The 25,263-nt window shown below is 35.3% G+C and overlaps 1 protein-coding gene across 1 annotated transcript in view; it reads left to right on the plus strand.

The window, feature by feature from the left end:
- The window catches only part of PCDH15 (protocadherin related 15), a 1,196,276-nt gene that overhangs the window by 934,253 nt on the left and 236,760 nt on the right, over positions 1-25,263 (plus strand). Inside the window, exons 16-18 of the mRNA XM_081104785.1 lie at positions 2,904-3,038; positions 4,475-4,624; positions 21,539-21,732. Coding sequence (XP_080960911.1) covers positions 2,904-3,038; positions 4,475-4,624; positions 21,539-21,732 — 479 coding nt within the window. The remainder of the gene's footprint in view (positions 1-2,903; positions 3,039-4,474; positions 4,625-21,538; positions 21,733-25,263) is intronic.

The following is a 25,263-nucleotide window of genomic DNA, read 5'->3' on the forward strand; positions in this document are numbered from 1 at the left end:
TATCTTTGTTTATATTTGCAATGTAGATATGTTTACTTTTTCATTTATATTTTTGTGCTGTGAGAGAATATAAGCTTTTTCACCCTCCAGAAAATAATACTCAAACCATTGAAGTAATATGTCATAGTTTTAGTGTATATTAAATGTATACTTTAGAGTAAAATAGTATTACCTTATGTTAGGGGGAAAAAAGAACATTTATTAATCAGCCTTCTGTGCAAATATTGATTTAGAAAACTAATATTTACTTTAAATAAATTAATAGACACAGGACTGCATAAAATTTACTGTCCCCATGAGGATTTTAAGCCAAAGCATTATCTGCTTATGAGTGTCTATTTATACACATAACATGCCATAAATTAAACTAGCATTATCTTTAGAAATATATCTAAAATATTAAATTTGAGTGATAATTGGCTGAACATTTCCCAATCTGCCTTAAATTTTGTACTTAAAGAAATGCACAGATATTCACCAATGACATCTATGTATGCAATACCTATTAGATACAAAAAAATTACTATTTTAAATATTCATAAATATCAAAAGCTATATTTTAATCAGAGATGAACTATGCAGAATAGATTATTTTGTATTAAATATACCTTGTACAATACTTCTCTACATAAAACAAGTAAGCTGCAGTTCTGGGAAGTGCTATTTTAGTCTCTAGCTAGTTATTATAAAAGGATCCAAGAAATGGAGATAATTAAATTATCAAAAGTCTTTAATGTTTCTGGTTATCAATTATGAGAGAGTCTGTTTATGGAGTCCTGGTGTTTATTTCATCTTCAAATGGCAAGTATTTGACAAAGAAACTCTGTGGCTTTCATAAAATCAGTACAATGAGTGGTCTTATTTTGACACACCATATTACACTAGCCTTGTACATATGCGCTGCTTCACAACTCAACATTCATTGCAGTATTGCCTTATCATAATATCTGACATTAAAAAATGCTTAAAACATAAGGTGAGTATTTAAATTAATATCTAACAAAATTATCTAACAAAAGTAGAGAGTGACTGAAGGATCTGAATAAAGGGAAAGGAGTGAATATTTGGTAAGCATGTCACATAGTAATACTTGCTCAGCTTGGGTGAATAGTGTACAGGTGAGTAAAGGAGGCTGTCCTAACTGTGTTCATTGGCACAGTTGTTGCAACATGCAGACAATAGAAAAAAACAAAAACAAAAAAAAAACTGTTAATTTGAAAACCTTGTAATTACATAAAATCAAGAATAAACACTAAAGAATGGCACTCATACTTATTTAGTTTTTATTAATTGAAACTGCATGCTAATAGTTTTGATTTTTAAAATATAATTGAATTTTATGATTGATTAAAGTATAAAAAAAGAATCCTCAAAATGTAATTCAAATATGTTTATGTGGAAATAATTTGTAATTTCATTTTCTAAATAAATTAACTTTTTATTAACTGACATATTTGATTAATTAAAATACCCCATTTTCTACCCATGCTGTGCTATTTGAGTCATGACATTGAAATAAAAAAAAAGAAGTGCCTATTTGAAAGGATCAGTGTAAATCTTCTTGACCTTTTACATCTGTTAACAACTTATTATTTTATAACTAGACCAATGGAAATTTTCTGTAGTATTAATTTATTTTATTCTAGAATAAATGTAGCACACTGACCTTATATCAAAATCATGAACAGAGAAGCTACCATGATATATCTAAGTAACAGCTTGTTATGAAATATTATGATTATACAATTTGTGTCAGTTTCAAATAAAACCATTCATTTCAAAGTTATTTGAAATAAATACACAATGAAATGTAAGATATATAAAATATATTGTGGATTAAATTATGCACACTTTTTAATGTGCATTGTGCATTTCAACTTCTCATTTTTACATAGAATTTTCTTAAACGTGAGTTCTATTTTTCTCGAATTAGCATGTGTTTAATGATTCTAAGCTCTCTACTGTGCCCTCAGGCCTTGATACCAGATTTAGAAAAGCAATCTATGATATTAAATTAGATTTCACATTATACTATGCATAATATTTTAAAAGATGCCATAATCTATGAAAACACCTTACCTTCCTGCATACCTTCTTGCTGTTTTTATAGCCTTCCTGATAATCCCACCTCACAGTATTCCCCTTTTACTTGCCCACCTGCCCTCCTATCCCACTATGCAGACACCAGTCCAAACCTCCTACTTCACCTCTCTGTTCTCGCTCTGCACAGCAGACCTTAAAGCCTTCCATTTCAGGGATGGCAGTCAAATTGTGAAGGATTGTGAAGGGCTTCCAATTCTTAGTTAATAATCTCCCTTTTGAACTTTTGCAATCACTTCGTCTTTATGTAGTTATTTTTTCCTAGACTCTTTTATAAGACACATGCAGTGAATTCATATATTTTCAATCTAATAATCTGAAATAAGTTAATTAAAATAAGCATGTTTAGGAACAGTATAATATGCATATGTGCAGATTACATATCATATGTGCATATGTACAGCTAAAACTGCTCCATTTTCTTTTTTTTTTTTTGCATTTCTTCTTTTTTGAGCCCAGTGAAGTTCTGAAAAATATTTACATTAAATAAACAATAAGACTATATTTAATTGGATTGTTTTCTACGTTATCCTTCTTTTTCAATTTTCCTTTTTATTCACATTAATTTTACTAGTATTTATTTTATTACTTTGTTTTCCATAAAATTAACCATTGTCTTTGGACTTTTTAGCTTAATGATGAGTAAATATTTAGTGAAATCTTTTTTTTTTTCTTTAGAAATAAATCCTCAAGATGGTTATGCTTATTTTGTAATACATTTGAAAAATTGTATTTCAGGTAACGAATTCATAGCTGTATCAATTAGTCAACAATTTAAATAACAGCCTTTTTCCCCCCCAAAGACGAAAGACCCAGAGCTTCACCTTTTCCTGAATGACTACACATCCGTGTTCACCATCACACCAACTGGAATCACCCGCTTCCTCACCTTACTGCAGCCAGTGGACAGGGAGGAACAGGACACTTACACCTTCTCGGTAAAGAGACTTTTGTGTAGATACATATGTAGCAGGACATGATGTCTGTTTAAAGCTGAAAGATCAGTTATCTGAGAGAAAAATCTATAATGATTTTAAGTAATGCCATAGGGACTATCATACTTCAAATGGACATTTCTTCTTTCTGTTTATACGTTTATTTAGCTTATATGACCATTCTTTCCAAACATTTTTAATTTTCGAGATGAAGACAAAAATATGGGCATTTCCTTCATCATACCCTCAGGATTGACTTCAAGTGAGATCCTATAAACCAGAATCCACAATGTAAGGAATTATTTCCTAAACTTTTTTTACTACTGTTATTTTTTTGCTCTTGCGTTTTTAATTTTGTCATAGGGTTAGGCTAGTCAGTGGATCTCAACTGGAGATAATCCTTGCACCTCCCTTCCCATCCCATTGCCTCCCTTCCTTCCGGGAACATTTAGACATGCCTGGAGACATTTCTGGCGGCTACTATTGTGAGTGGGTGCTGTTGGCATCTGGTGGGTAAGAAAGCATGCTGCACATCTTATCATGATCTTACAAGACACATGGCAGCGTCTCCAACCTCCCACAAAGAATTATCTGATTCAAAATAACAGTACTACGGAGATGGAGAAATCGTGGGTTAGGTTAATGAAGAAAAGGAAAGCTTATTGAAGCCGTGAATCCAAATTTCTGAACTAGATTTAGTTAAGATGTCAGAGGTAAATGATCTGATAGAAAAGTACTGGTTTTAGGACTTTTAGCGTTCTTTCTGGAGAAGTCTGCACAGCAGAAGACCTTAAACCAAAGCTTCCAGAAAACCCAAACTGACAGTTAAAACTTTGATAGAGAGTGGATTTCAGAAGTCATTCAGAATTAGGAGCATAGTGTTACAGCACTATTTTTTTTTATCAAATCTTCTTAAAGTGTTAATACTGTAATTAAGATATTACTATTAACTAATGTCAGTGCGTCCTTCAAAAATTGTCATTTTGTGAAGAGATTCTGCAAATCTAGGGCACTTACTTCTTGACTTATAGTCAGAATTTTGGCTTTAAAAGCAACTATTGAATTATATACAAAATATGTAAAACTGGAGAAAATTTTCTGGTCAGTTTTATAAAAATTAAATAGTAGTTAACTCCTAAGAATCAGCAATGTTATTGGCCCACTTCAAGACTCTACAACATTTTACATATCGGCTTATTTAAAAGGTGTTTGGCATTGAATACATTGAAATTAAAACAGAATCTTCTATAATTGCTTCTGAGCACATTAAAACATTCTAATTATATATACTATTATAGCTTTATTTCTTTTATTGACAAAACATTAGCACCCTTTTAAATGTGTAAATTACATATAGAAAACTTAAAATATAAGAATGAATTCTGAACTGCTTATGTTTGCCTGACATCTCTATTAATTGTATTTTTCTACCCCCAAAGATGACGGCCTTTGATGGTGTGCAAGAAAGCCAGCCAGTTGTTGTCAATATTCGGGTGATGGATGCAAATGATAACACTCCAACATTCCCTGAAATATCCTATAATGTCTACGTTTATACAGACATGAGCCCTGGGGATAGTGTCATACAGGTAACTACCCATATAATTTGAGGATATATGTCAAGTAGTTATGTTCATGGGCATATTAACCAAAGTAACGCAATAACTTCACTAAAAAAAAAGGGTAATTTGAATATGCCAATGCGATGCTGTACAGTGCTGCTTTTCCAGAAAAGGTGAAAGTTCTTGACTTAGTAAGGGTTGAAAAAAAAATTGCAGACAGATTGCTAAAGCCTAGATAGGAATGAATCTTCTAGCTGTGAAATTGTGAAGAAAGAAAAAGAAATTCTCACTAGTTTTATTGACACACCTCAAACTTCAAAAGTTATGGACACAGTGTATGATAAGTACTCAGTGAGGATGAAAAAAAGCATAAAATTGTGGCTGGTAGACATGAAAAGAAAACATTTTTTCGATTAATGGCAACATGCTGTGCCAGAAAGCCTTGAGCCTATCCAAGGACTTCAGCAAGAAATGATACATTTCCTGCCAGTAAGTGATGGTTACATAGAATGACTTTGGACTGAAAAAATATAAAACTGACTGGGAGGCTGCGTCTGAAGATGAAGAAGCTGCTGCCACATTTCCAGTAGAGTTGAAGTTGATTAGAGTTTCATATTCTCTGAGGTTTCAGGCATCCGCTGAGGTTCTTATAACATATCCATCACAGATAGAGGGGGACTACAGTATTTCTAGTCATTGATTGACTCAAAGAAATACATTTCTCTTTACTAAGGCACTCTTTCATAGGAAACAAAATTATAGTTTGCACAGATAAAGAAATGCCAATTATTGTCATGTTCTTAATTTAGACCTGATTCTCATTCTATATAAATAAAACCCTAATATGCAAATCAACTGAACTGAGGAATGCCAGGTGGACCAACCTGTCCCTATGATGCACACTGACCACCAGGGGGCAGACGCTCAACGCAGAAGCTGCCCCCTGGTGATCAGTGTGCTCCCACAGGGGGAGCCCCACTCAGCCAGAGGCCAGGCTCACAGCTGGCAAGCGCAGTGGCAGTGGTAGGAACCTCTCCCGCCTCTGCTGCAGGCAGGTGGTAAGGAGCAAGGGGTCCCAGACTGCAAGAGCCCTAGACTGTGAGAGGTATGTCTGACTGCTGGCTTAGGCCTGATCCCCTGACTTAGGCTGGGGGGATCGGATGTAAACCAGCAGGCGGACATCCCCCAAGGGGGCCCAGACTGAGAGAGGGTGCGGGCCGGGCTGAGGGACCCCCCTCCAGTGAACGAATTTTGTGCATTGGGCCTCTAGTCTCTATCTATACTTATAAAAGGGTAATATGCTAATTAGACCAGATCGACTGGACATCTTCCGGATGTCCTTCATCCTTCCAGATAAAGCTGGAGCCTGGCCCTGGAGAAGCCACCCCAGGCCAGAGGCAGGGAAGCTGCCCACAGTCGCAGTCCCGGGTGCCTGTGGCTGGCGAGAGGGAGGGAAGCCCAGGTCCCTGGTGCGGGGGCCAAGGCAGAGGTGGTTAGGGGCGATCAGGCAGACAGGCAAGTGGTTAAGGGCGATCAGGCAGGCTGGCGAGTGGTTAGGGGCAATCAGGCAGGCAGGCAGAGTGGTTAGGGGCATTCAGAAAGGCAGTCAGGAGAACGGTTAGGAGCCAGTGGTCCTGGGTTGTGAGAGGAATGTCCGAGGGGTCCCAGATTGCAAGAGGGTGCAGGCCGGGCTAAGGAACCACCCCCTGCACCCCCCGCACAAATTTCATGCACTGGGCCTCTAGTAAAAACATAATTAGAAATAAGATGGAGTCCTAGATTAAGCTGATTATCACCTTACCCCTTTCCATTCTTTTACTCTTCAATTTTTATTTTCTTCTCTCATGCTTCAGACTCCTATTTATTGCTTTACACATCTTCCCCTCACATTCACCCCATACTCTACTAATTATTCCATTTATTTCCTTTTTTTCCCCACTACAATAAGCTTCTGTCTGTTGATTCTTTCCCCTTTGGCCTATAAACATCCTTAAATCTTCCCAGGCCCTGGTTGAAGCACTCCTCTCATATAAAACTTCTTGCTGCTATTCCACTCTGATAATCCACTGTGATGTTTTCAGGCTCTTGGGCTGATTGATCAATTTATAAAAATGTATTAATTTATTGTTATTTATTAATTTATTACATATTTATATATAGGTCTATAATCTCTCCTTTACTAACATCATACCATTAAAATCATATAAAATCATAGATCTAATTAAGTCTACCTCTAATAGTCAAATACACAAGCATTTCCCAGTCCCTAATCTATGTAAAACTCAACTTTACCCTTTTATGGAAAACTTTCTGGTGACTGAAGGACTTTGTTGCTGGTTCTTCATTCAGTTATCACTCTTTAAATATTAACATTCTCCAAAAATCAATATGGGGTTCCTCTTCATTTTATATGTTCCCAAATTTTTAATCATCACCTCTGTGTACTCTTGTATCTCCCAAAGTTGAATGCCCTGTGATGATCTGAGGGCCATGCTGACATTACAGTATCTATTGGACATGGCAATGTGGATTTTTGACAGGTGCTTTAAACTGTATATATTCCAAGATAAATTAATTACTCCATTCATTATCTTTCTTCTAACACAGAAACACACAGATAAAGACACACACACACCGACTCAAATGTGCATGTCCTGTTTTCTTTTGAGGCACCTGTATTGTGAAGGGCCCAATTAATCTTAGGCTACACAGGCTTTAGGCTAGCAACCTCAGAACCATGTTTCTTATTTTCCTCCTTCATCTGTATACATCCAGATGATAGTGCAGTTTCTGAAACTGCTATTTCAAAATGTATCTGTCATTTCCTTTACCATGCCTTGCACTGCTATAAATTAGGCTACTACAGTAGACTGATTGACAACATTACTTCTGCATATTCAGTACCACACTGCTACAAATGATTATTCTGAAACACGAGTCAAAACAGCTCCGCATTTTTTCTGGAAAACCCACCCAAGAAAGTATACCCATAGAGGTGCATGCAGTTAAGACTATCTGGGTAATAGTTCAAATATGGGTGTCTTACCTCCTGCTACATACCTCTAGGTAATTGACTTTGAGATCACATTTTTGTTTTAGCATGGGATATCCTTTCTATCCTTACTTATTTCCACCTCACAATCTGTTAGAAAGTCTTACCAATTTTCCTCATATACTTTTATTTATTTATTTTTAATTTTATTTTCTTGTTTAAAGTATTACAAATAGCAGTCCATATGTCTCATTTTTTTCTTCATATGCTATTGTATAAATGTACTTGGTGTTCTTCCCAATGCCACTATCCTAGTGAGAGCCACTGTCAGCTTTTACTTGGATCAGTGTAATGCCCTTCTTTGGGCTTCATTTACATTCCCTCTCTCCTCCTTCTCCATTCAGCAGCCACAGGATTATTTAAAGTTTGAAAGAAAATCAATAATTCTCCTGCTTGATCCCTTCAATGATTTTCCAGTAATATAAGAATAAAGTCCATAGTCAGAAACCTGCATAACCAATCTCCTGGTTACTCTCCAATTTCATTACTTACTATTCACCTTTCTCTTTTTAACTTTTTCTTTCTTTTTCAATTGAAATTTACATTCAGTATTATTTCATTTTTGTTTCAGGTGTACAACATAGTGGATAGACAGTCGTATACTTTTTATTAAATTAAATTCATTAGGGTGACATTGGTTAATAAGATTTATAGGTTGTAGTATATAATTCTATGGTACCTCATCTGTATATTGCATTGTGTGCCTACCACCCAAAGTCAAGTCTTCTTCTTTACAAAGTGAGTCCTGCCAATGTTTCAAGTAAACACTTGACACCATATGTAGTTTTTACAATATGACTATATTCTCTGTGCTGGACTTTACATCCCGGTGACTATTTTGTAACTACTAATTTGTTCACCAATCCCTTAATAATGCTCCCACTCTAACTAGAGGACTCCCTACTCAGGTGCTTTTCATCACTGGATCTCAATTTAAATGCCACTTCGAAGGATTCTATAACTCCTTTGATGAGTTTTGCTCTTTATTACCCCAAAGCATCCTCATGGGCACATTTAAAATTTCTAATTTTAACTAACTTTGTCAGTTTCTCTCCTTAACTCCTTTCCTTTTTCACTACTATTGTGTACTCAACACCTTGCATAGCACTTAAATAAATTTTTGTTTAATTAATGAATAGGTAAGGAAATGATAGATGTAGGTTAAGGAAGTGTTAATGTAACTTCTGAATGAGTGTTGGGAAATAATCTATATATCAAGTTAATGCATTTTTAAAAATTAATCCACTGGACTGCAGGTGTATATTGATATCCTTAGAACAGCACTTCCAACCTTGATTATCTGGGAGAATCTTTCCAATGAAGGCCTTGAGAGGCTCAATAGTCTCACTGAAAACACATCTGAGAAATTAATTATATATGCTTTGGAGAGGCAAAGTTGAACAATTAGCACATTTATTTGAAGACGATATTGTGTCAAGTGTCAAAACTTTTGGGCACTGTGCCAAATCATAGGTATTCAAGTAACTACTAATGTTTATTTCTGCCCTTAATAACTACTATTGTAATAGGGAAGAAAGTTATATTAATTTAGTTCTATCATACATGACAAATATGACACACCTCCTCAAACTAAACATTATGAAAAATTTTAACATCTAAGGATCTCTCAAAAATCTAAAGAGATATGGTCTGTAGATTAAGCTTTTCCATTAGATAAACTTAGAAATAATATTAATGATATTAATACAGTAATCACACACATCTGCATTTTCAATATGCATAAGTAAAAAAAGAATTTTCATATCTGGCTTTTATATTATTTTTCAGTCATCATCCCCTTTCTCTGATATATTTAGAAGCACAGCTTTTCAGAGAACATGCATTTGTAAATGCAATTAAATTATTTTATATTTATATAGCATGCTTTCGGGTTATCATAGTGAAAACTATTTATGGTACAATTTTAATAATGAATGGCTGCACTTGTTATGAAGTTTCTATTTAATTGCATGTGGTTATATGTTTTTAAAATCATATAAGTTGTGCATTTTTAATGTCAAAAATTATTTTCTCATTATTATAGTTCTAGATATTGCTGGCTTACTGGAAATTGACTTGAAATTTGATAATACACTAGAATATACAAAATGTACAATATATTTTATATATTTTTTATTCATTGTATATCACCAAAGTATTTTAAGTTTTGTCAGCTATTGTTTCAAAAAAGTTCTCTTTCCCTCTCAACTCCCTTTTATACTAAAGTATGTTCAATGTCAAAGCATAGTCATCTGTATAAAAAATACTTAGATATTGAAATGTTTCAAATACAGGTTATCTTAGAAAAAATAAGTATAATAAATAGAGCAGTAGGGAATTCTTTAAAACCTAGTAAACTTCCTTATTAAGGTTGGCAAAGGACACAAACAAAAACATTTGGCAAGTCCTAATATATATATATTAGGTCCATATATACAGGGTATCACAAAAAATTTTATTTACACTTTAATTTATTAATTCCAATGGGTTAAATCTGAAAAGAAAGAAACATCAACTGAGCTATCAGAAAATAAAAGTGTGTATACATTTTTAGGAGACACATATTTATACATACACACATACACACACATATATATTTTTTCTTGGACAAATTATAATTTAATGTATAGATTTTAATGTGCTTAGTACTATACTAGATGATCAGAAAAATACATAGGATGAATTAGACATAGTCAAAATTCTTACTGAATTTCACATATTTTGTAAGAGATAAGTATTATTCACAGTGAAATAATCAGAAAATACCACAAACATTGTTGAATTGTTAAATTAGATGGAACACACTAAAATGTTATGATAGTTCATTAAAAGTGAGTCAGGAGGAATATGTATTAGAACTAGTATTTTGGGGAAGGCTTCATTGTTGATTACAACTACATGAATCTGTATGGATGTTTTTAGACAGGCAAGAGAAGGTTATATGATGTTGCTGAATGAAATGATGTAATGGAACCAAAGGCATTATAATTCTGTGAGGCACTAAGGCTTTACAGAATTACAGGCTTTTCTGTCCTTTGTAATTTCTTATCCTTCTCTATTAGCACATCTGTTACAGATGTGTCTCCTCTTCCAGACTACAAGCTGTTGGACAGAAATTATTCTGTCTCTATTTTCTGCACTCTCTGCATTTTTCAAAGCCCAGTGTCTGGCACAAATTAAGGTCTGAATTATGTATCAGTTTATGTATAAAATAATTAAAGAAGAAATATCCTGCATAGCAGAATAACTTAAATTTGGCATTATATTCAATAGAAGTAATTCCGACTAGATCCTTAAATCGATGTGTTAAAGCCTTTGATATGGGAATTGATGGAAACCGACTTTGAGAAAATCTTTGTTTGAGGTAATGAGGGTAGACGTTGAGCAGGAGCGAATGCAATAGCATTAAAGCAATTAAGGTTCCAGTTTCCAGTGTCAGAGTTTGAGTAATGAGATTCAATGAACCTCTACAAAAGGATCATGAAGTTGCCACAGAAAAGAAACAAACACTTCAAATTCTCAAGCACTGTAAAGAAATACTTTAAAAAGTCCTGTTGTTAATATTTTATTCTTGACTTTTTATAAGGAAGTGGAACTCCTAGATAAAAGAAATTCATCTCCAGTAAAAACAACAACAAAAACTTTTAATGGTCCATAAAAAATTGATGATGGTAGTGTTAACAGTGTTGATACCATTTTCTGAAATATACACAACTTACCAACCATTTATTCTACTGAGGTGCTCATCATCTTAGATTAATCTAGGATATGTTGAACAGAAGGAGGTAACCATTAGCCTAATATGGTTTTTAGCTTCAAAAGATTACAGACTTACATCAAAGCTCCAGAGAGCATAAATCTGGAGATGACTAAATTATTCATTGCCCTATTTGCCTAACCAGCAAGAGTGGTCTTGGGTTCAGTCTCTAGATATAACTTCTTAATCATCGGCACTCAAGATGCATTGCTCCCTTGCTACATATTTCTGAGGCATTTTCTTTAAAGTTTTGCTATAGCAACTTCTATAATATCTAGTGCAAAATAGTGAACTTAACTAAAACTCTGGTAATGACCAGAATATCTTTTATGTGGTAAGGAGTTGAAATTCCCTCTGCAAAATATATGAACAGCCATACCTTTACCTAAGTTGTCTGATTATTCTTTAATATTTGAAGGATTATTTCATTCCTTCACCCTCTTATAACCTACTATAAGTGTTGATAGAGACATTCAACTGTGCATGTTAAGTTTTCCAAATGAAATTCTTCCTCTGGCAAATCTGTCTCCATAGTTATTACCTAGTTTGTGAGTTTTAGATTGCCTTCCCAAATACTCTTTCTGTCCTAGAGATTAGTGCCTACTTGTTTCATTTTTATTTAACAGTAAAAGTGAGTCCAAAATTCTTTTTTTATATCAGAGAGCTGAGGCAGAGATGTTAAATGTTTAGTACAACACACTTCAATTAATATCACTGTGTTAATTTTTAACTTTCCCAAGAAAGACAGATCTTTCTCACATATCATGCATTTCTACTACTAGAGTAGGCATTAGGGACTCAGGGTTTGGTCTGGCATTATAACAATATACTACCCCCTAGGTATAAATTTTTACTGATACAAACTTCCTGGGTATCATTGCATTGCATCAGCCATCTATCTCACATTTTCCTAATGACTAATGATTTTGAAATTTTTTAATATTCTTATTAACCCTTTCTCATCTTTGGTGAAAAATCTGTCCCAATTCCTGCCCACTTTTATCTGTATTGTTTGTCTTCTTAGTATTGACTTGTCATTGTTTTTCTTCAATAAATTATAAATTCAAGTCTCTTATCAGATATACTAGATGTCCAGTGCATGAAATTTGGGGTTTCCCTCAGCCTAGCCTGCATCCTCTCCAATCTGGGACCCCTCAGGGGATGTCCACAGGGACTAGGCCTAAACAGGCAGTTGGATATCCCTCTCACAATCCGGAACTGCTGGTTCCCAACCACTCGCCTGCCTGCCTGCCTGATTGCCCATTACCACTTCAGCCTGCCAGCCTGATCACCCCCTAACCACTCCCCTGCCAGCCTGATCGACACCTAAATGCTCCCCTGCCAGCCCAATCACCCCTAACTGCCCTCCCCTGCTGGCCTGGTCACCCCCAATTGCCCTCCCCTGCTGGCCTGGTCGCCACTAACTGCCCTCCCCTGCTGGCCTTATCGCCCACAATTGCCCGCCCCTGATGGCCATCTTGTGGCAGCCATCTTGTGACCACATGGGGGCGCTATCTTGTGAGAGGGCATGATGGTCAATTTGCATATCACCTCTATTATATAGGATGATTTGCAGATATTTTCTCACAGGGTATGTGTTTTGTTTCTCATATTCTTAGTAGTGTTTTTTTGAAAAGCATAAGCTTTTAATTTAAGAAAGTTTAATTTATTATTTTCTTTCTTTTCATATATTACTAGAGGGCTGGTGCACAATATTTATGCACTGGGGGAAGGAGGGTCCCTCAGCCCCGCCTGCGCCCTCTCACAATCCGGGACCCCTCAGGGGATGTCAGTCTGCCTGCGGGGAGCAGGCCTAAGCTGGCAGGTGGACATTCCCCAAGGGGTCCTTAACCCTGCTGCTGCTGCCACTGCACTCATCAGCCATGAGCCCGGGTTCTTCCACCAGGGGGAAGCTCCTGAGTTGAGTGTCTGTTCCCTGGTGGTCAGTGCATGTCATAGCAACTGGTCAGTCTGCTGTTCAGTCGATTTGCATGTTAGCCTTTTATTATATAAGATTATACTTTTGGTGTCATATCTAAAACTTTTGTGAACCTATATTCTGCTCCTGATAGAATTTTGATAGTGGTTACATTGAATTTACAAATCAAATAAATATGGAGAATTTCCACCTTAAAATATTGAGTCCATCCCGAATATGTATTCTTTCCACATGTCCTTAAATTTCTTTCAACAATGTTACATATTTTGCAATTATTTTTATTAAATTTATTCCTGGTTTATCATTTTTGATGCTACTGTGAATGGGATTGATTTTATTTTTGGGTTGTTCATTTCTAATATGAGCATGTGAAAAGACAATAGATTTTATTAACCTTGTTATTTGTTAGTTCTCATAGATTCTTGTAGATTCCTTAGTATTTTCTTTTTTCTATCACCATTTATCCCCTCTATGCCCTCTTTCACCTCCCCTGCAATAACCACACTTAGTATTTTTTACATAGATGATTATTTCTTCTGCAAGTGTAGTTTTACATCTGCTTTTCCAATCTGATGGCTTTTGTTGTTGTTCCTTTATGTGTATTATTGCACTGACTAGAACATCAAGTACAAGGTTGAATAGAAGCAGTGAGATCATCCTTTACTTGTTCCTGATCTTAGGGAAAATCATTCAGTCTCTCATAATTACATATAATGCTAGCTGTAGGTTTTATTGTAGATACTTTGTATCAAGTTGAAGATATTCCCTTGTATTGCTAGTTCACTGAGAACTTTTTTCATAAATGGATATTTGGTTTTATCCATTGCTTTATCTGTATTTTTTTAGATTATTATGTGCAACCTGAAAATCCTCCTACCCAGGATGTCACCTATTAAGTAATTTTCTATCCTCAGACCTCCTAACTCTGCTCTTGACTATCAATCCTGTGTTAACTGGATTTGGAGTTAAATTGAGTCTAATCTCTCTCCCCTATTGTAATAGTCTTGACATCTGTTGCAAGGGTCCTGAATAAAGTCTTCCTTACCATTTTTTAAATATGTTTTTATTCATTTTTAGAGACAGGGGAAAGGAGGGGGATAGAGTAGAAACATTGATGAGAGAGAAACATCATCTATCAGCTGCCTCCTGCATACCTTCTCAGGTTATGTGGCTTGACTGGGAATCGAACTGGTGATCTCTTGGTTCCTGGGGTGACGCTCAACCACTGAACCACACCAGCTGGGATTCCTTACCATTTTTACAAATATCAGAATAGTTACTTATTTAACAATCTCTAGATTTATTTATATTTTAATTACCAGGGTTTTTGTTTTGTTGTTTTGTTTTGTTTCAACTGGATATCATAGTACCTCGGGATTTTGAATGTTGGCCTTGAGGATTTTTTTTTTAATTACATGTCTGGAATTTACTTGCTGAATCTGCTTCCCTTAAGTGTGCAGCTCCTAACGTCACTGCATGATTTTTGCTTTGATTCGTATTTTTAATGTTTACCTGGCTCTTTATAAGTTGTTTCTATTTCTGCATCACTTGATGTCAGCTAGTCACTTAGACCAAGATTTGCACAAGCACCTCAAAACCATGAGGCGTCCACCTCGCCGAGTCGGTCTGGGTTTAGTCTGGGGAGAGCACTGACAGTCCAGGCGCTGCTCAGGACCTCTGCCTGGCATTGACCTTTCCCCAGGCCTTGTCATGTGTCCCCTCTGCACGTGTGTGGTTCCAGAGAGGAGCAGGAAGCTTATTCTGCCCTTCTGCGGAGCTCTTATTAGCTGGTTCTTTCTGCTAAACTTCTGGCTTGTTCACTGCTTCTCCCCACAGGAACCACAACCTGTATTGGCAGAAGTGAGGTTGCTCTCCATTCAGTCCCCACTGTGCCTGATTCCTGTATTAACTCCACATTAAATTCAGTCTATTTTCTCTTAAGGCAAACCTGTTGCTTTCCATGGCCAGTCCTCCCCTTATAAGTAAACCTTACATGGTATCTGCACTTGGAGGGGGAGGAGGGGGTGGCAGTGCTGGGGAAGTAGGAGATAGGATGAAACTCAAACATGGCCCCTGACCCCTGCTTTTTAAATCTAAAGTGACAACAATCTTCATGAGTCATTTCTTTCAATATGTGCACTTCACTTAATCTTTATAGTCCCAAATAGTGGGTTTTGACTGTTTTGCTTGGATTTTTACTTACTTTTTGGAAATAGAATTGTCTGACCTCTTCATCCCACCAGAACCAGGGGTCCTACTTCCTAGCTACCCCTTGTTACCATTTTTAAAGAGCACCTTCAGTCATATGCTAGTGAGGGGACCAGATATAGTGTACAAAGAAGGGGACAGAGTATTGAAAATAAGGATTCCTGTGATTAAAGTGGAGGGAAGCAAATAAAATAATGACACTGTATTGATAGGGTAAAATGCCTCTTCTTTTTACTGAAATAAGTAAAATGAATATTTCCAGGCATCAATTATAGTTTGTAGTTTGTTTTTATAAAAAGAGAAAATTTCCTATGGTTTTACATCATTATCATGTAAGTGTATTCATTTTATAAGACCTAAAATTTTATATTACGTATCAAAAATTATAAGATAATAGATATGTCGGTGTACTGAATTCTTGCTTTTTCAAATGAAAATAAAGGAAATACTGTCTGAAGGAACTGGAATATCACAAATTGTTTAATGTGACAGTCATTCTTTAAACTATTCCACAGGTCTTTAAAAACTGTGCTTCTTACATTTTCACAAATAGACAAAACAAGAAAGAGGACAATTCTACCTTATTAAATGCAAAACACAAAATTAAAGATGGCAGCATGACATACTTGGAGATAACTGTGAATGTCTTAAATTACAGTACGTTCTTTTTTTCTATCAAAGCTAAAAATCAAAATAATACAAACCCCAGACACTATCTGAGTTTCTGGAAAGGGCAGAGAATGTCTCCTTAATGAGTATTTTTTAAGCAAGTCCTCTGTACAGTACTGTCTCTCACCTTTTATGCTCTCTAAGTGAAATTAATTCAAAGTTAGAATAGACTCCTGCTTTTTAAATCTAAAGTTACAGAAATCTTCAAGAAATCCCTACTAATAGACAATCTCCCTTAATAGTAAAAAGCACTAGATTGAAACAAATATGTAGATGATGAGGTTTCCAACATAGTTTGTATCATTAAGTGTGCCCCATTTGTGTCTGTATAAATCAGAACCTTTCATAATAGCAGAAGTATCCTGTGTGTATCATAGAAATCAATATTGCTTTGTTCTTTATTGTGTGACTGGTATTTATGCTGTTTATCAAAACTTTTTTTTCTTCAACTTTATTTTTTTTACCCATATTAAGGGAAAAAAATATTTCAGTCCATTTTTTGAAGACCAGCACAGTTCTATCATGATTTTTATTATAAACTAGAGGCCTGGTGCACAAAATTCATGCATGGGTAGGGTCCCTAGGCCTGGCCAGTGATCAGGGCTAATCTGTAGGCCAACCAGTGGTGCCTGTGGGCTGGGGGCAGCTCCTGCATTGAGCATATGCCCCCTGGTGGTCAGTGCGTGTCATAGCGACAGGTCGTTCTGCCAGTCATTCTGCAGTTTGGTCTATTTGCATATTAGGCTTTTATTATATAGGATAAGAACCATTAAAATAATTTACTGCCATTCTCTTGTAGCCTTCTTATCTAAAATCATGTCACTCTCCCTAGATTTTCTGCCCTCAAAACCAAGAGAGAATAAAGGATGCAGAGACTACTTTACATATTAAATATATCAACTATAAGTGAATCCTTTCATTATTTATTTGCCTCACACTGATTCTCAAACTTTCTCACAGCCTATGAAACCCTCTCCCATGTCTCTGCAACTCCCTCACATGTTAGCCTTTCTCTAATTTATCGTAGTCAGCTTTTCTCAGAGCCTTATTCATTCCCTTTCCCTCAGGGTTCTCACAAGGCCCTTTCCTGTCCCATGAACTGCTCTTAATCCAGACTCTTCCATCATGTTCTCATCTGTGAGGCCCAGTTTAAATCTAATCTACGCCAAAAGACTTTGATATCTACTCTGCATCACACTCATTGTTTTTTATAATTATTTTTCGAATACCACTTGTTAAAACGTGTCAATATGGATTCCCTTTCTAACCAATATTTTTTTCATATATAGTGAATTTTAAAAAAATAAGCAGGACCTAATTTTATTTACCAACTTTAGTCTACAGCCAACTCCCAGCACAGTGCCTGAGGTCACGTAGGTTCTCATTATATTATCTTGAAATGAATGTTTTCCTCCAGATTATTATTTTCCCTAAATTAAGTTTGGAAAATAATTTTGGTATTATGATTACCACCAAATAGATGGAGCTAGCATACTTCCATAACTCCCTTTTTACAGAAAGGATACAATATTTTCCATACTTTTCTAAACTCAGGTGTACATGCCAGAGTCCATTTTACAAATTGAACTTCATTTAAAAGAGAGCAAACCTGAATATTCATGACCTTATTGTGTACTAAATATGATGAGATTTTACTTGTGACTCTATTTCCTTTGACTACCTAGTTTTAGTTAGCCTGAATAATAAGAGACTAAAAAAGCATTCTAATTAACATGTATTTTAAAAAGTGCTAATATTTACAATTTAGGTAATTACTTTGTTTAAAACTCCAGCTGTTATTACATGAAAAATATTTGTTATTTTTTTGTATGCATATCATTTTACTACTTGTTACATAACTTCATCATCATGATTTCTACACAAGGACAACTCTACCACTTTCATGGCATTATATTTGCTCATACACTGAATCAAAGATGATTTGATGTATTAATGACTCTGTGGAACTATATAGGCAAAACTCAAAATGCAATAATCCTTGATGAATAGTCATAAAGCAAGTAAGAAGAATCATTAATTATAAAACTCTTTTTCTGTAATATTTAAGATTCTTACAGTTGAAGTGAAATAATTGCAAAATATATTAGCTTGGTTTATTTTTTAAGTTTATGTTTGATTCATGTATCAGAAAAGTTCAGTTGTGAATTTGGGACTCAGGCATACCCGGACACAGTAATGTCAGTGATATTTTTTCTCTTATCCCTGGCATTGTCTTCTTTGGGGCCTTAGTCTTAGGTGGACCCAATTGCAGACAAGGAGATCTTCAAAAACAACAGATGAAATTTTTTTAGTCTAACCCTAGAGAAAATAACCGCCACTCTTTTCTAGTAGTTCCTAGAGTCATCATGATTATAGCAACTTAGGTAACTGCCATTTATTAAACCAAACAAGCCCAGGCCTAAGTCTCACTGCCATGGATGGTGTTAGGTGTCAGCCCTACCCAAACAAGGACTATGAAGGGGATGAATTACTCCCCAGAGGAAAATGAGGGGCTCTTCCTAGAAACAAGGACCCAGGATGCCCAGGAGGCAAAAATGCCAAATGATTAACACACTCGTGGTCAATTCAATCATAATTCATTTCTAGTGAAAATAAACTTATTCATATAAGAAGACTACATTTACACTTTTATTTTATAGTTTAGGCCTGTGATTATTTCTATGTTAACTATGACTTTTAGTCTATCCCTACTTTATTTTTGAGACTCCAATTTGTTTTTGGCTTATTTATTATACTACTCCTTGCTAGTGGTTTCTAGCACTAGAAAAAAATTACCTTATCAGTGGTTTGCTGGCCATGCAGTTTCAGGGGTGTTTTTGTCACCTGTGTTTTTTGGTTTGTTTGTGTTTTGTTTTGTTTTGTTTTTTGGTATTTATGGCACCTCCCAGATGAGTGCCGCCTTCACTTCAATTACAATCCAGCTTATCCTTCCTTCCAACATCATTTATGAAAATGTTAAATAAGACCAGCCATAATACCTACATCCCTGAAGCATGCTCCTCTATCCTTTTTAACTTGATGCATTGCCATTTATCATTAAATTCCTTTAGCCAATTTAAGTCCCAGAAAGAATGTTAATATTGAGTGCAATTTGAGCTAAATTTTAATTAAGATTCCCTGAGACACGTGTTAAGTGATTTACTATAATCAAAATTGATATCTCCTTTGCTACCCATGTCTTCCAATTTTCTAATTTTATCCACACACAAAAGGGAATGAGTTTGTCTGGCTTGAATAGTTCTCCATAAATATATATCATTCATTTTGACAGGTTCTGGAAATAGTTTCCTTCTCCTTTGCCTTTAGGACTATGTCTGTCATTCTCACATAAGCCTTTCCTCTGGCAACCACATCTATCTAGCACCAAATACCTAAGCTTAGATTTAGCTGAATTAATGCCAGCCTCCCAAATTCTCAAATTTCTTCTTCTCTCTCTCCCTCTCTCTCTCTCTCATCTCTCTCTCTCTCTCTCTCTCTCTCTCTCTCTCTCTCTCTCTCTCTCTCTCTCTCTTCTCTCCCTCTCTCCTCTCTCTCTCTCTCTCGCTCTCTCTCTCTCTCCTGCTATTTCTATACATATTATCACTCTAAATGCCGTGGGTAATAAAACTAGAAATAGAATATGCACAATATTTTCCATAGATGGCATGATGGGGTGTGTAAAGCACTTTGCACTTCATCAGGACAATAAATATAAACATTTGGAAGGGCCATTAGTGCCCTAACCAGTTTGGCTCAGTAAATAGAGCATCGGCCTGCAGACTCAAGGGTCCCAGGTTCAATTCGGTCAAGGGCATGTACCTTGGTTGCTGGCAGAGAGTGTGCAGGAGGCAGCTGATCGATGTTTCTAACTCTCTATTCCTCTCCCTTCATAATATATATCTAAAAAAACCCAAAACAACAACAACAACAACAACAACAACAAAAAACTTGCTATGCAAAATTGAGTTGGTTTTTTTTTGTTTTGTTTTTAAAACAAGAAAGGGCCATTAGTTAAAATCAGGTTCCTGAATTTGAATTCAGCTTTCAAGGTGAATGTGCACATTCACATTTTATCTGAGTGTCCAGCAGTCCCCCCCAAAGGAGTCTGTTCATGATAAAGAACCACAGTTTTCTAGAAGTGGCATTCATGGATGAAAATATGTAAGAAAATGTCAGTAAATGAAAACATTTTTCTGCAAGTTTATTTATTAAAATCATGTGGGTTTTTTTTTTTCTTTAGTCAATAGAACACTTTTAATTGCATTTTTCTTATGTGTAAAATGGGGCTACCTTTCTTTTCTCATCCATCACTTTTGGTAAAAACAAATTTTTGTGAATGTTTATAAAACATTTATATGATTTTCCACTAGAATTTATTTCCCCCCCTTAAGTAAATGTATTTTTATCAGGAGCCTTATTTGACGTTAAGTTATTATCTTAATTATGCCATGTGAAACTAATAATGGTTACTCTGTTTACACACACAAAATGACCCAAATATAGCATTTAACTGATAGATATCATTTTCTCTAAATTATAAATATGTGCAAATTTGCCTTATAGATGCTTATGAAGTATCATTTCAGGTACTCTGAATTGAATCCCTTTCCTAAAAAAGAAAAAAAGTTTCTTGTGCTTCTTATTCTAATTTTTTAGTTATTCTACACTTACAGATGCATTTGTTTGATTTTAAAAAGCTAATACTCTAGGCCTTGTTAATGATTTATAAGTTAGTGTGAACAGATTATAAGAATCTTTCCTAAATCCAATGTACATAAAGGGACTTGAGAATAAAAGAATCTCTGGGAGACAAAAGGGAAAACATTAAAAATGGGCGGGCGGGGGGAGGCGAGAAATGAGAGCAAAAGGAAGAATGAGAGTAATAAAAGCCAACTCCACCCGCTTCCATTTCTCCAGGCCTCGGTCTGTGTAATATGTGTGTATGTGTCAAGAACAGGAGGTAAAATAGAGAAAAAACATTACATTTTCTATAGGGATATTAGATTTACTTCGGAGCTTTCCTCTTTCTGCCTTTATTAAGTTAAAATAAAGGCAGTCTTCAAGATCCAAAAACTTTTTCTTCAATCACCCTTACAAGAAAAATAAAAGAGAGAGAAATCCTTCCTGCTGCGATTGCTGCAGCAGCATAACCAAACCTGGTCGCCTCGATTCAAGAAAACAAGAGCATATACGCCAAGAAAACTTCCTTCACTTATTTTCTGTCTTTGAAAGCAAGCTGCTTTTTGCTGGGGGGGAAATAACACAATAGTGAAAAGTTAAGTCCCAGAGGATTGATGTTGTGATTTTCAATTCCAGCTCACTGCAGTCGACGCAGACGAAGGGTCAAATGGGGAGATCTCCTATGAAATCCTGATTGGGGATCAGGGAGACTTCATCATCAATAAAGAAACAGGGCTTATCACCATCGCTCCGGGGGTGGAACTGATAGTTGGGCGGACCTACGCACTCACCGTCCAGGCCGCGGATAATGCTCCCCCTGCAGAGAGAAGGTAATTTACCTGAGAACCAAAGCAGTGTTTTCATCGCTCCCATTTAACCCCGTAATTAAATTTATGAAGCACAGCAAGCATCCTTTCATCCTATGAACATCTAAATTAGATCAGAAAATCAGAGAGACCGGATTCTTAGGAATTGCATATCCTTCTTCGGTTCAGTTGTGGGAAGAGGAAAGTAAAGAGATTAAACCACAAAATAATTAACTATAATTTCACAGATATGAAGGATGCAGGTCTCTGTTCAGGGGCAGAGGGAGTGCAGAGCGGAAACTGGAAAATATCAGAGACATGTATCTAATTTACTACTGAAAGGCAAGGTTGATGATAGTGAGACCTCAGAGAGCAGTAATATGGAATGTCTCAGATTTGAAGCCATGTCTCAGTGCCTGGGTAATTATTTTATATATATATATATTCTACCTATATACAAATAAATACACAAAGACATATATAGATTCTACCTATAGAATTTATCATTTATCTATAGAGTATATCAATACACACTGAGTGGCCAGATTATTACTACCGGCCAGATTATTATGACCACCCCATCAGTACAATGAAGTGAATTAGTTATGCAAATAATAATAATAATAAAACCTTGAGAGTATGTGCTTAGGAAGTTTTCAATATTCAGTATTTTTGGAAGTGCCAATGAAGTACTGATGGGATGATCATAATAATCTGGCCGGTCATAATAGTCTGGCCACTCGGTATATGTTCTCTGTGTACATACTCAGCTAGATATTGTGAGAGGGTAAAAAGCAAAACTTCTCACTACAGTGGGGCCTTGACTTAGGAGTTTAATTCGTTCAGAGACCGAGCTCGTTAAGGAGCTCGTTAACTCAAATTACTCTGTCAACTCAATGCAAAAAATCGGCCGAGAGACAGCTGGTATCTCAAAAAGCTCGTTTGTCTGGACACTCGTAAGTCAAGGCCCCACTGTATTACAATTGCATTTATCTAGTCATCCACCTGAGCTATCCCTTTTATTAATGTCTTGCTTATTTCCAGATTTTCTGTATGCATTTCAAGAAAATGTGAATGAATATAAATGCATTTCTGCACCTTGCTGAGTTTTTTTCTCCCTCACAATATATCCTGGATTATCTTTCCTTATGAATACTGAATACTTCCCTTAAAACTTTTTCACAGCTACATAATATTCCTTTATATGTAGATAATACTCTTTAAAAAAATTCACTGCAGATGGGTTTTTAAATTTCAGTTGCTCTTTTACTGACAATAAAGAATTAAATAGCATTGAACATGCATCATACATGTGGGCACGTATATCAATAAAGTAAATTCCCAGAAGCAAAGCCAAAGGGTATATGCACTTGTAGGTTTTAGCAATAACTGCCAAATTGTATTTTGTAGGTCTTAAAACAATTTGCAATTCCAGTTGCCAAGTTGAGAATGATTAATTTTACACAGTCTCCTAGATGTGTGTCACATCAAATATTTGGGTTTTTGTAAATCAGATAGGTAAACAATAGCACATTTCATATCCATTTGTTTATGAGTTTGAGTACAATTCTTATGTTTAAGAGCCAGTTCTATTACTTTTTCTGTAAAATCTGTGATCCTAGTCATTACCCATCTTACTATTGATATGTAAGCCCAGGTAACAATTATTGTAGGTTTTCTCCTAGTGATTTATTAGCTTCATGCCGTATGTTTAAATCTTTGTTGTATTAGGGATTTATCCTACTGTACAGTGAGAGGTATCGATCCAGCAAGATTTTTGGGGGAAATTTTGCCATTTTCTCCACTCAGTACTGGGTGTAGCTAGAGTAGGTTTACAGGTGTGAGTACATGAAATAGCTTATTTTTGTATTATTATTAATTATTGTATTAGTTTACATATGAACAAGTGTAAACCACTCTTGTCCCACCCTGTATATTAGATAGTTCATCTTTTTCTCACTGATTATAAATGTTACAGCTATTATATCATGTATTTTCTTATGTATATGAATTTGGCTCTAGACTTGTTCTTCTATTCGATTAGCTGACCTATTTTTTCATGAGTAATTGTCACACAATTTTAATTGTTCTGGTTTTTAACTATGCTTTATGATATGGTGGTGCCACCTTACCTGAATGCTGGTTTCCCTCAAAAATTTCCTGGTTAATCTTTCTGTTATTTTCCTTTCCTTTAAGCTTACACAAGGTAGTTCAGTGTTGTTGTTTTTTGACTATCTATGTATGTGTATATGCGTGTGTGTGTGTGTATTTAAATATAGGTATTTTTGAATACATTTTTATTGATTTCAGAGAAGGAGAGAGATATAGGAACATAAATGATGAACAAGAATCATTGATTGGCTGTCTCCTCCGTACCTCACAATAAGGATTGAGCCTGCACCCTGGGCATTTGCCCTGACCAAGAATCGAACGCCGACCTCCAGGTTCATAGGTCAACGCTCAACCACTGAGCCATGCTGGCCGGGCTTACCTATATTTTTATTGAGAACATATCAAATTTATAAATTAATTACTTAGGGTTAAATTATATCATTTTTATAATGAATCTTTCTAACCAAGAACTTTCTGTCTCTTTATTTGTATGCTTTATTTATGTCCTTTAGTAGTTTTTATTTTTTTAAATGTTTTCTTTATACAAGTCCTATACTTTTTTTGGTTGGTCTGTTTCTGTATCTTGTTATTGTAAATAGAGTTCTTTGTTCTTATTCTTTTTTCTGGTTGATGTTTGTATATATGGAAGCTATTAGTCTCTTTATATTTTTTTTAATCTACTTTCTCATTTAATTATCTTATTTTTGTAATTTCCAGTTGATTTCTTTATATTATGCAGGATTGTATTTTATAGTGATACTTTTATATCATTCTATCCATTATTTTTCTTTTAATTTCACTTGCTAGTTCTTATAATAAACATGCTTTTTCTTTTTTTTAATGAGTGGGAATGTTTCCCATGCTCCCTCATTTTATTAGAGTCTTGGTTTAAAAAAATATATTTTATTAGCTTAAACTATTTTGCTATTTCTATTTTATTAACTTTTTGAAAATAAGAATGGTAGCCCTGGCCAGTGTCCCAACGGTTAGAGTGCCCCCCTGCACATGGAAGGGTCATGGGTTTGATTCCCCATCAAGGGCATGTAACTGGGTTGGGTGCATGCAGTAGGCAACCAATAAATCTCTCTCTTCCCTTTCCTCCTTCCCTCCCTTCCACTCTGTCTTAAAAAATAAAATAAAAGTAAGGATGATAGTTAATTCAGGTCAAATAAATATCTACCATCTATGCAGACAGTAATGACTTTTCTTCTTGAGCTAATGGTATGATGGTTGACCTTAATATATGTTGTTTCTAAATAAATCTATTTTACATTTTTGGTATGAATTCCACTAGGTCATGAAATTTTAATTTTGAAATTTAGTTGCTGGATTATGTTTGTTATTTTGTTTACTGAAAGTAGTGTGTGTTTTTCTTTTTGAGAATTTTATGAAGATTTTCTATACTTGTTATGATATCTCATAAAATAAATAAACAAAACCCAC

Source organism: Myotis nattereri (assembly GCF_964212035.1).
Source record: "Myotis nattereri genome assembly, chromosome: 13".
Taxonomy (NCBI): domain Eukaryota; kingdom Metazoa; phylum Chordata; class Mammalia; order Chiroptera; family Vespertilionidae; genus Myotis; species Myotis nattereri.